The sequence below is a fragment of the Callithrix jacchus genome, chromosome 5 (assembly GCF_049354715.1).
Source record: "Callithrix jacchus isolate 240 chromosome 5, calJac240_pri, whole genome shotgun sequence".
Taxonomy (NCBI): Eukaryota; Metazoa; Chordata; class Mammalia; order Primates; family Cebidae; genus Callithrix; species Callithrix jacchus.
This window is the reverse complement of record NC_133506.1, coordinates 3,307,732-3,322,257: the sequence shown is the minus strand read 5'-3', so window position 1 is coordinate 3,322,257 and position 14,526 is coordinate 3,307,732. Positions and strand designations below refer to the sequence as shown.

The 14,526-nt window shown below is 45.6% G+C and overlaps 1 protein-coding gene across 12 annotated transcripts in view; it reads left to right on the top strand.

The window, feature by feature from the left end:
- CNBD2 (cyclic nucleotide binding domain containing 2) overlaps nucleotides 1-14,526 on the top strand; it is a 73,172-nt gene that overhangs the window by 13,824 nt on the left and 44,822 nt on the right. For 9 of the 12 annotated variants that reach the window (XM_078371016.1, XM_035302750.3, XM_035302749.3 and 6 more), the window contains 3 exons: nucleotides 2,182-2,319; nucleotides 4,651-4,704; nucleotides 8,921-9,084. In XM_078371016.1, the coding sequence (XP_078227142.1) occupies nucleotides 2,182-2,319; nucleotides 4,651-4,704; nucleotides 8,921-9,084 (356 nt within the window). The other 3 variants (XM_078371019.1, XM_035302755.3, XM_035302756.3) reach the window with 3 other exon arrangements.

Here is a 14,526-nt window from a genome sequence, read left to right as displayed (position 1 = left end):
CTGTTCATATCCTTTGCTCATTTTGCTGTTGGGTTATTTGTATTTTTCTTTTGATTTGTAGGATTACCAAAAATAGATTTTGGTGAGTAATCCTTTGTTGTTGATTATACGCATAGCAAGTATATTTTACCAGTCTGTAGTTGTTTTCTTACTTAGTTTATGATATACTTTAGCTAGTCTCAAACTCCTCAAACAATACCTCAAGCAATGGGCCCACCTTGGCCTCCCAAAGTGTTAGGATTACAGACTTGAACCACTGCTCCTGGGCTTTTTTTTTTTTACAGAGCCTTGCTCTGTCGCCCAGGCTGGAGTGCAGTTTGATGATCATAGCTCGTTGCAACCTTGACCTTCTGAGCTCAAGCGATCCTCCTGCCTAAGCCTCCCGAGTGGCTGGGACTACAGGCGAGCTCTACTGTGCCCAGCTAATGATGTACTTTTCAACAGAAGTTAGTAAACAGAGATTTTTATTTAGTTTCTGAATTTTTTTCCAGACCCTCCCTGAACCTAAAGTTTTGCATTTTTTATTGGAAAATTTTCAAACATAAAAGTTGAAATATTTTACATATATATGTATATGTATCACCCTCTAGATCTATCATTCACCATTTTGCTGTATTAGCTTTATGTATTTGTGTATGTGTTTGCTGAATTGTTTGAAAGTAAACTGTATACTTTATGACATATCTTTCTTAAATATAATGACATTACTCACATAACCAAATACCACTATTATACTAAGAAAATTGGCACTGATTTCCTAATATTATCTCATGTACAGTCATATTCAATTTCCTAATTTGTCCGTAGAGTGCCTTTGCTCTGTCGCCCAGGTTGGAGTGCAGTGGTGCGATCTCAGCTCACTGCAACCTCTGCCTCCTAGGTTCAAGTGATTCTCCTGCCTTAGCCTTCCGAGTACCTGGAACTACAGGCATGCACTCCCATGCTCAGCTAATTTTTTTATTTTTAGGAGAGATGGGGTTTCACTACGTTAGTCAGGCTGGTCTCGAACTCCTTACCTCAGGTGATCCACCCACCTCAGCCTCCCAAAGTGCTGGAATTACAGGCATAAGCCACTGCACCTGGCCTAGATTGGCTTTTATAGCTTGTTATTATGAACCAGGATCCAATCAAGGAGCATACCATTGGTATGTCTTTTGAATCTTTATTAATCTAGAGCAGCCCCCATGCCTTGTTTTTCTCCTCATGAAATTGACTTTTTGAAGAAACAGGGTTTATTGATTTATAGATTGTTCTACATACTGGATTCTTCCCTATCCTCTGTATTCACTTGTTCTCAGTCCCAATTCCAAATTCCCAGGGAAAAGGTAGGGCGGACCATCTTGGATTAGGTGTTATATTAGTTTTCTATGGCTGCCATAACAAATTACCACAATTTGGTGGCTCAAAACAAAGCAAATTTATCTTACAGTACTATAGGCGAGGAGTCTGACATGGATGTTCTTTTTCTTTTATTTTTTTTCAAGACGGGGTTTCAACATGTTGGTCAGGCTGGTCTTGAACTCCCGACCTCAGGTGATCCACCTGCCTTGGCCTCCAAAGTGCTTGGATTATAGGCATGAGCCACCAGACCCCGCCAACACGGATGTTCTTGTTCTAAAATCAAGGTGTGAGCAGGCCTAAATTCCTTTCTCAAATCTCAAGGCCTTTTCTGCTTCTAAAGACCACCCACATTCCTTGGCTTATGGTCCCTTCCTCTATCTTGAAAGCCGGCAGTTTCATCTCTCTTACCTCATCTTCATCTCTCATTTCCTCAGATCTATCTGATTCTAAAATTCAGGCTCTGTACATCCTACCTATACTGCCTGCCATTAGTTGTGCCACTTATTTTGTGGATGGAAGTGAAGGATTTGACATTTAACTGGTTTACTGGTGCATAACAACTGACTTCTGGGGAGAGGAGATGCCCTGACTAGTAGCTGCCAGTTTATATGCCATAAAAACTCCTACCATGGCCAGTTTCAGGCTACCAACTTAATTTCAGCAGGCTTGCAAACTTCCTGAAAAATCTAACCATCACTCTAGCACACCCTGCATTTCATCCTGGTACATTTCACCTTGTTCAGCGCCATCCAGCCTGCTGTTGACAATCATAACTAATTGCAACATTGACCTCCTGGGCTCTATTGGTTTCTATTGATCTTGTTTGCTTTGTTTCCACAGGGACTGTACCAGCTTGCCAGGGATATCGTGATAATGATCCGAGTGTGTAAAATGTTCCGCCAAGGCCTCAGGGGATTCCGGGAATATCAAATCATTGAGACTGCTCACCGGAAGCACCCTGCCTTCTCCTTCTGGGATGTAAGCAGCTGGGCTCAGCAGGATTATGAGGGCTTAAAGAAGCCCAATAAATTACACCCCACTTCCTGGCCCAAACTCAGAACTAACTGAGAAAGAAGACAGAAGAAAAAGCAGATGAGAGATCCAATGGTCACCTTTATTAATGACCAGACTTCTGTTAGAGAGGGTAACTTACATCATCAAGCGAGAGGGTTACCTAATGCTGAACCCCAGATTTAGACAGCTTTTCATGCCTAGCCACAGGCAACGCTGGACCAAGGCAGGGTCCAGTGCAACAGCAGGCCTGCTGCCCTAAACTCATGGCAGGGAAAGGAGGAGCAAAATATGGGCTCAGAGGGAAAGAGAGGATCATGCCTAGTTTTTCCCTTTCCGAATTCACCGAAGAGCTTAAGTCACTCCTTCTCAATGTAGAAGGAGAGAGGCCAGTAGTGTTCTATTAATACTCCTCCCTCCATGTGGAAAGAAACCTTGGGAGTGGAGAAGTGGTCTTCGTTGCAGCGGTGATCAAAAGAGCCAGAAGCAGTGCAGGAGTCACATAACCAAGGTTTCTGAATGCCCAAGCGCTCGCTCTATGTACATGTCTCCTTTCTTTCCCGCACCCCTACTTCCTTGAGGGGTATTTTCAGGGCCCTGTTCACTGCGCTGACTTTATTTGTAGATTTCCTAGAAGGCCCCAATTCAAAATATTTTATCCCAGTGGTAGATCATGAGCCCTTCTTCAGCTCAAAAAGTTGGTCACCCTTCTGTTAACTTGTTCATTCTAGTTCTCCAAAGGTATCTTCATTGCTACTGCGTGTTGCTCAAGGCTTGAAAGTTTCCCCAGCAGTCACCTGGACAAATCTTGCCCATTTTCCTCTTGTTTCGGGAATGACTAGAGCCAGCCCCCACCCCTCTGCATCTAGTGATTCACTCCACGAAATTTCCCTAAAGGGCATCTGACAGATAGTGGCCAAAGAAACGGGGATAGGGGCTGGTGATGGGGGAAAGAAAGGCAGCCTTAGACTGGTTTCTAAGGGGCCAGCAGGTAATATAACTAGTGTGTGTGTAGCTGAGTTTAAGATACAGCAGGCCATGCTAATACTGGCACAGAGCACTAATCATACAGCTTATTAACAATGAGGTGAATAACTTTGAAATAAAGTTTTAGAGAAATATTTAAAAAAAAAAAAAAAAAGATACAGCAGCCCAGCTGGAGAGGAAGGATATGCCCCATCTAAATACATTCAGATTCATAGATTCTAGACACCATGCCGGCCAAACCAAACAAAGCTGCAGCCCTGTGGTTGGGCTGGGATGAAAAACGAATGGAGTAGAAGAACTGTAACCCAAAGACTCAGGTTAGCTCTCAGGAAGGACCTTCCGACTCTCAGGGTGGCATGCAATGGTGACGCAGTGGGCCCTGGAGATCAGAGGGCTTTGACTACCAGAAGACATGGCCTGATGCATGGGGCAGTTGGAAGCTTAGACGCAGAGTCAGGCTTGTTATCAGGGGAGTGCGAGGCTAAGCCTTACCACATGGGCCAGCCAAAGTGGCTTGAGCAGAGCAGAAGCCTCTCAAGAATAGCCTATGAGGGTCATAGGGTTGTCATGTGCAGCACTGGGCAACTGGAGTGTAGGATCAGGTGGAGAGCCCTAGACTGCTTCAGTATATGTGTGGATCTGGATGTTTCTGAACACTGCCCCTTTCCTTCAGTAGCCTCCCTGAAAAGCACCACATGGCTATGCAAACAGTAAACAGGTAGAGGGGGTGAGCAAGACAGAGGTCTGAGTGGCTCCAAGAAGGCCACACTCCAGACATGGAATTGGGTTTGCTGAAAGCCTTGGGTTGGGGTCCCAGCTGGACGACTGACTTGCTGTGTGACCCCTGGGCAACCTCCTTCACCACCTCAGTGCCATATGGGGCTTAATAAAACCTGCTTTGTCCTGATGATTAAATGGAGAGAGATAAGGAAGATACACTGTGCTTGGCTCATTAAAGGTGGTTGGCTTCATTTTTCCTTTATCTTTATCCCTCCTTTTCTTACCTCCTATACTTGTTTGCTGCTTTTCCCCCTTCCTTTTCTCTCTCCTTTCCTTTTTTCCCCTTATCCTCCTCTCCTTCTCCCCACCCCATATTTCTCTGCCTTCACTATAATATGTTGTCAATGCTGGACCCAAGCCTAGTGCCAAATTGGGCCTTTCAAGCAGAGGCAGGCCTGAAAGGCTGCTATGAGGTTTCCCATGGCTTCCTGCCCACCATGATGGTCCCAGGTACACAGGAGGGCTTTAGATGTAAAGTTGTAGAGGCAATCTTGCTAATTCTCCCTCCTCTCCCTGCTCTCTTTCCTTCAGAAAAAGAGGCAAAGCCGAGTCACATTTGATACCAAGGACTTCATTGCAGAGAAGGTATGCATAGGTAGAACCTTGCTGTGGGAGAATTTCCTTTCTGCACCCGGGCTTGGAAGAAACCCTGACTGGGCATCAGCAGTGCTGGTTTCAGTCTAGGCTCTGCCACCAACTCAGCATATCACCCTGAGGTGGCCACTTCTTTTTCTTAGCTATAAAATAGCCGATCTCAGTGATTCCTTCCAGCCCTCAGCTCCAAGACTGTGAGCATCTAGGAACCATCTGTCACTGCATAGTTGAGCAGAACCAATGGGAGAGAGTCCCTGGGCTTGGACCTATGGGGAAACAGCAGGCAAAAAAAAAAAAAAAAAAAGCAGAGGATGTGAGAGTCCCAGAGAGAGAAAGAATTTGGGTGATGGGAAAAGGCTGACCTGTGTGTGAATTCTGGTTCTGCCCTGAACTCACTGAGAGATGCTGGGTACACCTCTCACACCTGGGTGTCAGATACCCTCAAAGAGTCTCATTCAGGTGCAGCATACCTGTAGGCACTTGGAAGGCTGAGGTAGGGGATCACTTAAGGCCAGGAGTTCAAGACTGCAGTGAGCTATGGTCACATCACTGCATTCCAGTCTTCATTGTAGAGCGAGACCCCCTCTCTAAAAAAACAGTATTCTCATTCTGATAAGGGAATGCTTTTATATCTGTGGGAGTTTTAGACTGTGTGACTTGCTCCCTGAATTTCAGCCTCATCATTGTTATCTTCTTGGATTCTCTCCATCATATCCTGGGTATTATATATTAAAATCCAATTTAAAATTTAAAAGAGACTACCTGTTTATCGGGAAGATCTGAAGTTCTCACCAGTGCAGACCTAACTTGACCCTGGCTTGGAGTACCCATGTTGGTTTTTTTCTCAGGGAATGGGAAAAGAACAGAACTTTATAATAGGTACCAGGGCCACTGTGTCCATCTCCTGCCCCACCCCTTTCACTTCTTGGAGCCCAGGTATGGCTTCTGTTCCCTGCCTCTCCTGGGCACAGCCTTATTTTGTCATGCCCCGTCCTGTATGAAGCATACTCAGTTAAGTCATCCAAATTCTGTGATATTCAGCTCTTTAGGCTGGCTAGTGTGTGACACTGGGCACTGAAGGTTAAACAAGCTCTATCCTTCAGACAGGAGAAACTAGGGGCCTGAGAGCCACAGAACTCTAGATAAGAGGCCAATTCTGTGCACTGCAGTAGAGGGAGGGAAGAGGGCACAAAGGGAAAATTCTTTGTTACGGGCAAGGCGTATAGGTGGCCCTTGAATGAATTATGCCTGACTCTGGTTCTAACATAGAGAAGAGTAGAGAGCCAATTTATCCTCCCATCTCAGCCTTCTGAGTAGCTGGCATTTACAGGTGTGCGCCACTGAGCCCAGTTGGAGACCCAATTTAAAAACCAGCCCCTTGGCCAGATGTGCTGGCTCATGCCTGTAATCCCAACACTTTGGGAGGCCAAGGAAGGAAGATTACTTGAGCTCAGGAATTCTAGACCAGTCTGAGCAATATAGTGAGACCCTGTCTCTACTAAAAAATAAAAGTAATTAGCTGGGCACGGTAGCTGACACCTGTAATCCCATAACTTTGGGAGACTGAGGTGGGAGGATCGCTTGAGCCCGGGAAATCAAGGTTGCAGTGAGCTATGACTATGCCACTACACTGCAGTCTGGGTGACAGAGCCCCTGTCCCCCTGTCCCCCACCCCCCAAAAACAAACAAACAAACAAAAAAAAGAGCCCAGCCCTTTGAGTGATGTTAATGAATATGGGGTTTCTTTGGGGTGATGAAAAGCTTACAAGGCCAGGCGTGGTGGCTCATGCCTATAATCCAAGCATTTTGGAGGCCAAGATGGGAAGATCACCTGAGGTTGGGAGTTCAAGACCAGCCTGACTAACATGGTGAAACCCCGTCTTAGAAAAAAAAAGCTTCCAAAATCGTGTGGTGATTGTTGCACAACTCTGTGAATACACTAAAGCCACTGAATTGTACACTTTAAATGGTGACTTACAGGGTATGTGAATTATATCTAAATAAAAATGACATATAACATATAATATACACACCTATATAGTTATATAACCTACCCCTCAGCATACCATTTGGATCCTGATGGAAAAACTAAGCCTCAGTATAGCCTATATTAGGCTTCTCCTAACACTAAACTTCTCATAGAGAACCTTAGAATTGGAGAGGCTTGGAATCATAGACTTACTTATTGTAGCAACTGTGAGACAGTGGAAAAAATGGGTACATTTAAAAATACTGTGGGCCGGGCGCAGTGGCTCAAGCCTGTAATCCCAGCACTTTGGGAGGCTGAGGCGGGTGGATCACGAGGTCAAGAGATCGAGACCATCCTGGTCAACATGGTGAAACCCCGTCTCTACTAAAAATACAAAAAATTAGCTGGGCACGGTGGCACGTGCCTGTAATTCCAGCTACTCAGGAGGCCGAGGCAGGAGAATCACCTGAACCCAGGAGGCGGAGATTGCCGTGAGCCGAGATTGCGCCATTGCACTCCAGCCTGGGAAACGAGCGAAACTCCCTCTCAAAAAAAAAAAAAACAACAAAAAAAATAGTCTTATATATTCTGTGGGGGTGTGTGTATATATATATATATATGTATATGTGCGTATACATAAAAGTGGTAAACTCAGGTGGTGGGGAGCAGATCTGGGCTGGGGTGATGTATATGTACAAGAGGATTTTAACGATCTGTATTCTGATTTCTAATGGAAAAGATGTGTTATTTCCAAAAATTTTACTTATATCTAAGAAAAAATACAGGAAGTTAGTATGCCAGATGTTAATGGCTAATTTTGGGTGGTGGGATTATGGGCAGTCATTTGCAGTCCTTCTTTCTTGCTCCTTCCTGTCTGCTGGAGGAACACAGTAGAGGTATGGCTGGCCTCCAGTGAGTGAAGGGAAAATGGTGAGAAATGGTATTTAAGAAGCAGACAGGGGCTTCTCTAGTCTCCTAGGCCCTATTTGAAGTGTATTCCCCCATCCCAGACATTTTTTTGAGCTCCTAAGGCCTAGATCTGTCTGTAGTCGTGAGGAATACTAGGTTGTGTGACATCTCCACCCTGCCAGTGAACAGCTAATTAGGAGTTATTATGAGACTTAACTAGTAATTTACCCACTTCCATGATAATGACATTAATCCATTCGTTAAGGCAGAGCCCTTGTGACCTAATTACCTCTTAAAGGTCCTACATTTACAATTTCTTTATAGAAACAAGGTCTTGCTATGTTGCCCAGGCTGGTCTCAAACTCCTGGCCTCAAGCAATCCCCTCACCTTGGCCTCCCAAAGTGTTGGGATTGATTACAGGCATGAGCTACTGTGCCCAGCCTTCACTTCTTAATAATGTTGCAATGGCAATTATATTTTGACACAAGTTTTGAAGGGGACGTTCACCCTATAGCAAGAGCCTACTGAGGGGGAAGGGGCTATTCTTTTAGCTAAGATGACCCGGTGGGGACTCACTGAGGGTGTGGTAGCATCTGAGCTGGGACCAGAATGATAGGGAGGCTGCTGTGTCCATAGAAAACCCAGGGGACAAATATTCCAGGCAGAAAAAAACAGCTCAGGTGGAGACCTCAAGACAGAGCCAAGCTTAGCACGTGCCAGGGACGGAATAGAGAACAAAGGGGAGAGGTAGGAGAAGAGGTTGGAGAGAAGCCATTGAGGGGTGTTCACAACTCACAGTGCCGCTTTCTCAGCAGGTGGGAGTGGTAGGTGAATGTACTGGTCCATGAGTCCTGGTTCACTGGAGAAGAAAAGATTTAGCTAATAGTCTCTGGAAGGTTCTCTTTGCTCCGTCTCCTGTAGCACACCAAGGTATAGGCTGAGACATGGGCGAAGGTCTCCCCTGACTGCTGTGTGTGTGTGCTGAGCAGACTCTGCAGGACCCTTGGAGCCCAGAAAGCCTGTATTTCCTGGGAAGGTAAATGAACAGCACAGGTCAGGGGGATGTCAGTACTGATTTGTGGCAGATCAACTCCTAATCTGCCTGAGTTTCTTCATCTGTCAAATGGAATTTGTTCTTGGGCTGGTGAGGATGCAGTGAGATGGGCAAGTGAAATGTTTGTCCCAGTGCCTGACACACAGTAAGCACTCATCACATGTCAGCCATTGTGGTACAGGGAACTAGTACAAGCAGGACTGTTGGGTGTTGCCCTCTGGCCCATGGGCGAAACTGCTGGGTCCCCTGTGTCACTCTGGTTCTCTCTCCCCAGGGTCACTTTCCTCCAAGAGCTATTCAGATCATGCAGAAGAAGCCTTCCTGGAGGACAGAGGATGAGGTCCAGGCTGTCTGTAACATCTTACAGGTTCTGGATAGCTATCGGAACTTTGAGGAGCCCCTACAGCTGCTCCTGGCCAAAGTCATGCGCTTTGAACGGTCAGTGATGGGCCCTTTGCCACCAGGCTGAGGCTAGGCTGAGCCAAAGAGCCTGGCTCAGGTGTGGGCAGTTCTTTCCCACCCCTCTGTATAGTGTCAGCCATAAAGTCTTCTGCCCATTCACTTTAGCACCCACTGCTATGGTCACAGCACCATTTATCTCACTCACTTATTGAGACTCTTAGAGAATTAAAGGACCATTAAATCTGGAGAGGATCTAGTAGGAACCTCAGAGGGGATCTGGTCCGATTCCCTCATTTTTCAGATGAGGAAACTGAGGCTCTCTGGGGGAAAATGGCCCCTTCTAGGTCACCCAGACAATAAGAAGCAGAGCTGAAACTCAAATTTAGGCTCTGAAAGTCAGGATGGATCACAGTTGATTGTACCATATCTAAGTAGGAGCTAGCACATGGTCTGTGAACTTGAATGAGAAATGTCTCTATTTCCATTAACTTCTAGATGAAATTATTTCCTTCAGTCATGAATATAGGCAACAAACCACTGTCATATTAGCTGTCCCTGTTGACTTTTTCACTGAAAGAAATCACAGATATTTTCACATCATATTCAAGTTGGAGATTTCTCAAAAAAATTTATGTTCATCACATCTTCAAAATTATGGTAGTTACTAGATCTGCTGCTATCTTGTTATTCAGTGTCTTAATAAAGATACAAATATATTGCTTTATCACAAATTTGGTTTAAAAAACATTTGTTAACTGTAATTATGCTGGATTTTATTTTCTCCATTTAAAACATGATTTTGTGTATGCTTTACCAGATCGTCAAAGGGTCCATGATACAAGAAGTGCTATGTAAATGCCATATACTAGAAAAGTGTAAGAGGTACATATGGAAATACTGCCATTTCCAGGCTATCTCAATGGCTTCAAGAGGGGCAGCCTAGCAGAATATTTGGGGTAAGGCTTGTTTTGAAAATACAAGATATGTCTGGGCATAGTGGCTCATGCCTATAATCCCAGCACTTAGGGAGGCCAAAGTGGGAGGATCACTTGAGCCAAGGAGTTCAACCAGCCTGGACAACATGGTGAGACCCCATCTCCACAAAAAATGTTTTTAATTAGGTAGGCGTGGCAGTGGTGGTGGCATGCACCTGTAGTCCCAGCTACTTCAGAAGCTGACACTGGATCACTTGAGCCTGGGAGATTGAGGATGCAGTGAGCAGTGATTGTGTCACTGGACTCCAGCCTGGGCTACAGAGCAAGACCCTGTCTCAAAAAGGAAAAAAAAAAAAAAAAAAAGAGGCTGGGTGCGGTTGCTCATGCCTGTAATCCCAGCACTTTGGGAGGCTAAGGCGGTTAGATCATGAGGTCAAGAGATCAAGACCATTCTGGTCAACATGGTGAAGCCCATCTCTACTAAAAATATAAAAATTAGCTGGGCGTGGTGGTGTACGCCTGTAGTCCCAGCTACTCAGGAGGCTGAGGCGGGAGAATTGCTTGAACCTGGGAGGTGGAGGTTGCAGTGAGCCAAGATCACACCACTGCACTCCAGCCTGGTGACAGAGCAAGACTCTGTCTCAAAAAATTAAAAAAAAAAGAAAATCCAAGATTTAAGGTGACTATAGGTTTGTACCCTAGTATCTTCCTTTATGGAGGTCACAGTCTAAGGCATAAGTACAACTAACTACAGATTTTCAGACCCTTTATGATCAGTGCAGATGCTCCCAGCTGGCTTGGTCAAGAGTTTCATAGAAGTTACGTTTGAATGGGTAGCTTTGACAGGTAGAAATGTAGATGAGGACATTCCAGGCAGAGGGGACCATTTGCTTTGTTCTAGCCCAGTGACGAAGAGTGAGTCACCACTGTCTATAAAGTAAGATTCTATGCTGGGCAGAGTGGTATCATGGAAAGAAAAAGAACCGTGGCACTAGAAGCTCTGGAGGTTTTGTTGTTTTTGTTGACAGGGTCTTGCTCTGTCACCCAGGCTGTAGTACAAGGGCATGGTCAAAGCTCACTGCAGCCTGGACCTCCCAGGCTCGTGATCCTCCTGCCTCAGCCTCCAGAGTGGGACTACAGGCACACCACACCCAGTTATTTCTTTTAAATTTGTTTTTAGTAGAGATGAGTTTTTGCTATATTGCACAGTCTGGTCTTGAACTCCTAAGCTCAAGCTACCCTCCTGTCTTAGCTTCCCAAAGTGCTGAGATTACAGGTGTTAGCCACTGTGTCCAGCTGAAACTCTGGAATTTAATACCTCATGTGCCCCATGTGACCTCAGGCAAGCCACTTAACCTTTCTGAGCCCAGTATCCATATCAGTGAAATAAGGATAATAATACAGATTTTTATGAATTTTATTAAGGATATTAATAAGATTTGGGGGAAGATCAATTAAGGTGGTTACCGTGAAAGACCTCTGCTAGTTGTGGTTTATTGCTGGGACTGGGAATTAGCATCTTAGATAGGATTCTTCCAGTTGCAAGTATTTGAAAACCCAGCTTAAGGGAATGTATTCATGGCCCTTGTATCTGCAAAGTCCTGGGACAGTTCTCCAGCTTCAGGCTGGCTGGAATTCAGGGGCACAGTGTCTACCTGTCTCTGTCTATCTCTTGGCATGTTGTTCATATAAGCGTCATCTTCTGCCAGCTCTCCCCTCATAGTGGTAAGATGGCTGCCGCAGTCTCAGCTCCAAACTTATCTTTTTAGTTTTAGTCTGATGGAAAGAAAGAAAAACTCTTTTCAGTCACTCTTATCAGAACTTGGGATGAATTCTTTCTGAACCAGCTTGGCTTTGCTTGAATTATCTCTGAGGTCAGTGATGCTCTCTGATTGAGAGTTGAGGAAGGGTAGTTTCCCCAAAGGATAATCAGGCTGTGGTTGGTTGAAAAATGTGACCAGAATGCTTGACAGCAAAAGCAATAGATGTCTGCTCTCAAAGATTCAGGTTCTAGTGTTGACTTGAGTGTGGCTTGCTTTGACCTTCTGCAAGCTGCGGGCTCCTTGAGTCTCCCTTTCCCCTTCCCAAAAGTGTTGGTTGAACTCGATAGTCTCTGAGCGTCTTTCTGGCTCTAGCTCTAGTCATTTTTACTCAATGAACGCTGACCTGTGCTCCCTCATCTTCAAAATATCATTTCCTAGCTGAATATTCCTGCTGTCTCCCAGCTGGTCATTGTCACCTGGGCCATCTCTTTCTTTTTTGATTATTATTATTTTTTGAGATGGGTCTTGTCATGTCAACCAGGCTGGAATGCAGTGGTGCAATCACAGCTCACTGCAGCCTCTACCTCCCAGGCTCATGTGAGCCTCCTACCTCAGCCTCCTTAGTAGCTGGGGCAAGAGGTAGGTGTCACCATTCCTGACTAATTTTATTTTTTATTTTTCATAGAGACAAAGTCTCACTATGTTGCTCAGGCTGGTCTTGAACTCCTGAGCTCAAATGATTCTCCCACCTTAGCTTCCCAAAATGCTGGAATTACAGACGTGTACCACTGTGCCTGGCCTGCCTCTTTCATACATTGATAAAGATTCTGGGCTGATACTGGTTTGTAGCTCATCAAGCCCACAGCCAGAATGGAGCCTGGGCAGTACTGACTCCAGGCTAGCGTGGCCATCTGTCCATCCCCTGATCCCTTCCCTCAGGAGTTTGCCACAGAATCATGAGGCCAGTGGGTGCTCTAAGAGGTCAGAAGAAGAGGTGCTGCTGGGGGCTGGGTCAGGGAAGGCTTCCTGGAGGAAGTAGCATTTGAGTTCCTGAAAGGATCTGAACAGTGGAGAAGAGAGGGAAGACCATTTCAGGCAGTAGGGCAACATGAACAAACTGATGAAACAAAAGGCATACATATCATCTGCCCTGAGCAGGGTGTTGGTTCCCCTGCTGCTGGTCAAGCCAGTGAGTCAGGAAGGAACAGAAGGTAGCAGTGTGGAGGGAAGGAGGAAGAGGAGGATCTGCTGAAGGCAGGGCCATGAGCTCAGAGTTGGGGGAAATGACCCTGCCATCAGGGCACTTACACAGTGGCTGCTCATCAGTTCTGGCAGAGACTAAAGGGCAGACTTTTGGACTCCCCGTTGTCTCCTGGGTAAAAGCCAAACTTAGCTGGGCTTTGAAGGCCCTTTATGGTCAAATGATTAAATTTCTCTTCTACCACTCCCCTGACCTTGCCTTCTTCTCCCATTTTCCTTTCCCGTGAAGTACACATTATCTATGAAGTGCACAGTATTCCTTGAATATATCATCCTTTGGGCCACCTCTGCACCTTTGGTCATGGTAGTCCCTGTGCCTGGTACCCTCTTCCATCTCTTTGTCCACCTGGATGACTCACTCCAGGTACCATGCTAGAGCCTTGTCTGACCTCCCTAAGCTGGGATAAAGGCCCCTTCTCTGTGCTCCCCAAATAGCCTGCACTGACATCTCTTAAAGCACTTCAAAACCTCATTTACATACTCTATGTGACCATAATTTTGAAAACAAAGTCTATGTTGTTCATTGTGCCTATTTTTTTATTTTTTTTGAGACAGAGTCACCAGGCCGGATACAATGGTGTGATCATGGCTCACCATAGCCCTAAACTCCCAGGCTCAGGTGATCTTCCCACCTCAGCCTTTCATGTAGCTGGGACTACAGGTATGCATCACCACACCTGGTTACTCTTTGCATTATTTGTAGAGATGGGCTTTCACCATGTTGCCCAGGCTGCTCTCAAACTCCTAGGCTCAAACGATCCTCCCACCTTGGCCTCCCAAAGCGCTGGGATTACTGTTGTGTACCACCACACCTGACCTCACTGTGCCTAACAGACACAGTTGATATTTATTTAACTTGCTGAATGAATGAAGGAAATGAATAAAGATTGAAAGAATTGAGATTTGGACTTGCATATGAAATACAGAAACTTCCCTTTGAGTTTAAGAACTCCTTCTTTGCTCTGGACCTGGGCACCTCTACCCTAAGGGTGCCCAGTTGGGTAGTGAGCTGCTGGCAGTTATCATGAGACCATTATCTGTGTCTCATTCTAGGTATACTCATCTGCATTTTACAGACAAGAGAAACCAAGGATCAGAGAGGGGATGTCCATTGCTCAGTGTCACACAGCTAACAGCAGAGCCAGGATTTGGATCCTGGGCTAATGCTAAAGCCAGTCCTTCTAATCGCTTAGAGACTCTAGTAACCCATTCATTGCTTTCAGCATGTGTTCACTCATTTATTCCACTGCGTTCACTGAGCATTCACTGCCGAAGCACACACAGCAGCGACCCAGACTGGCAAACGCTCTGCTCTAAAGAAGCTTCATTCCAACCGAGGCAGGCAATGGGATAAATGTCAGTGAAAGGCTCCAGCTTGATTGGCAGGCTGGGCTGTCCTGAGGGCCCTTCTGGTACAAGTCTGTGCTCTTACACCCCAGAGCAAAGAGACAACCAGTCCAGAGCTCCTCCCAGTGTGGACTGGCCCCCGTGTCACTACCCAATCAACTGGCAATAGTCTT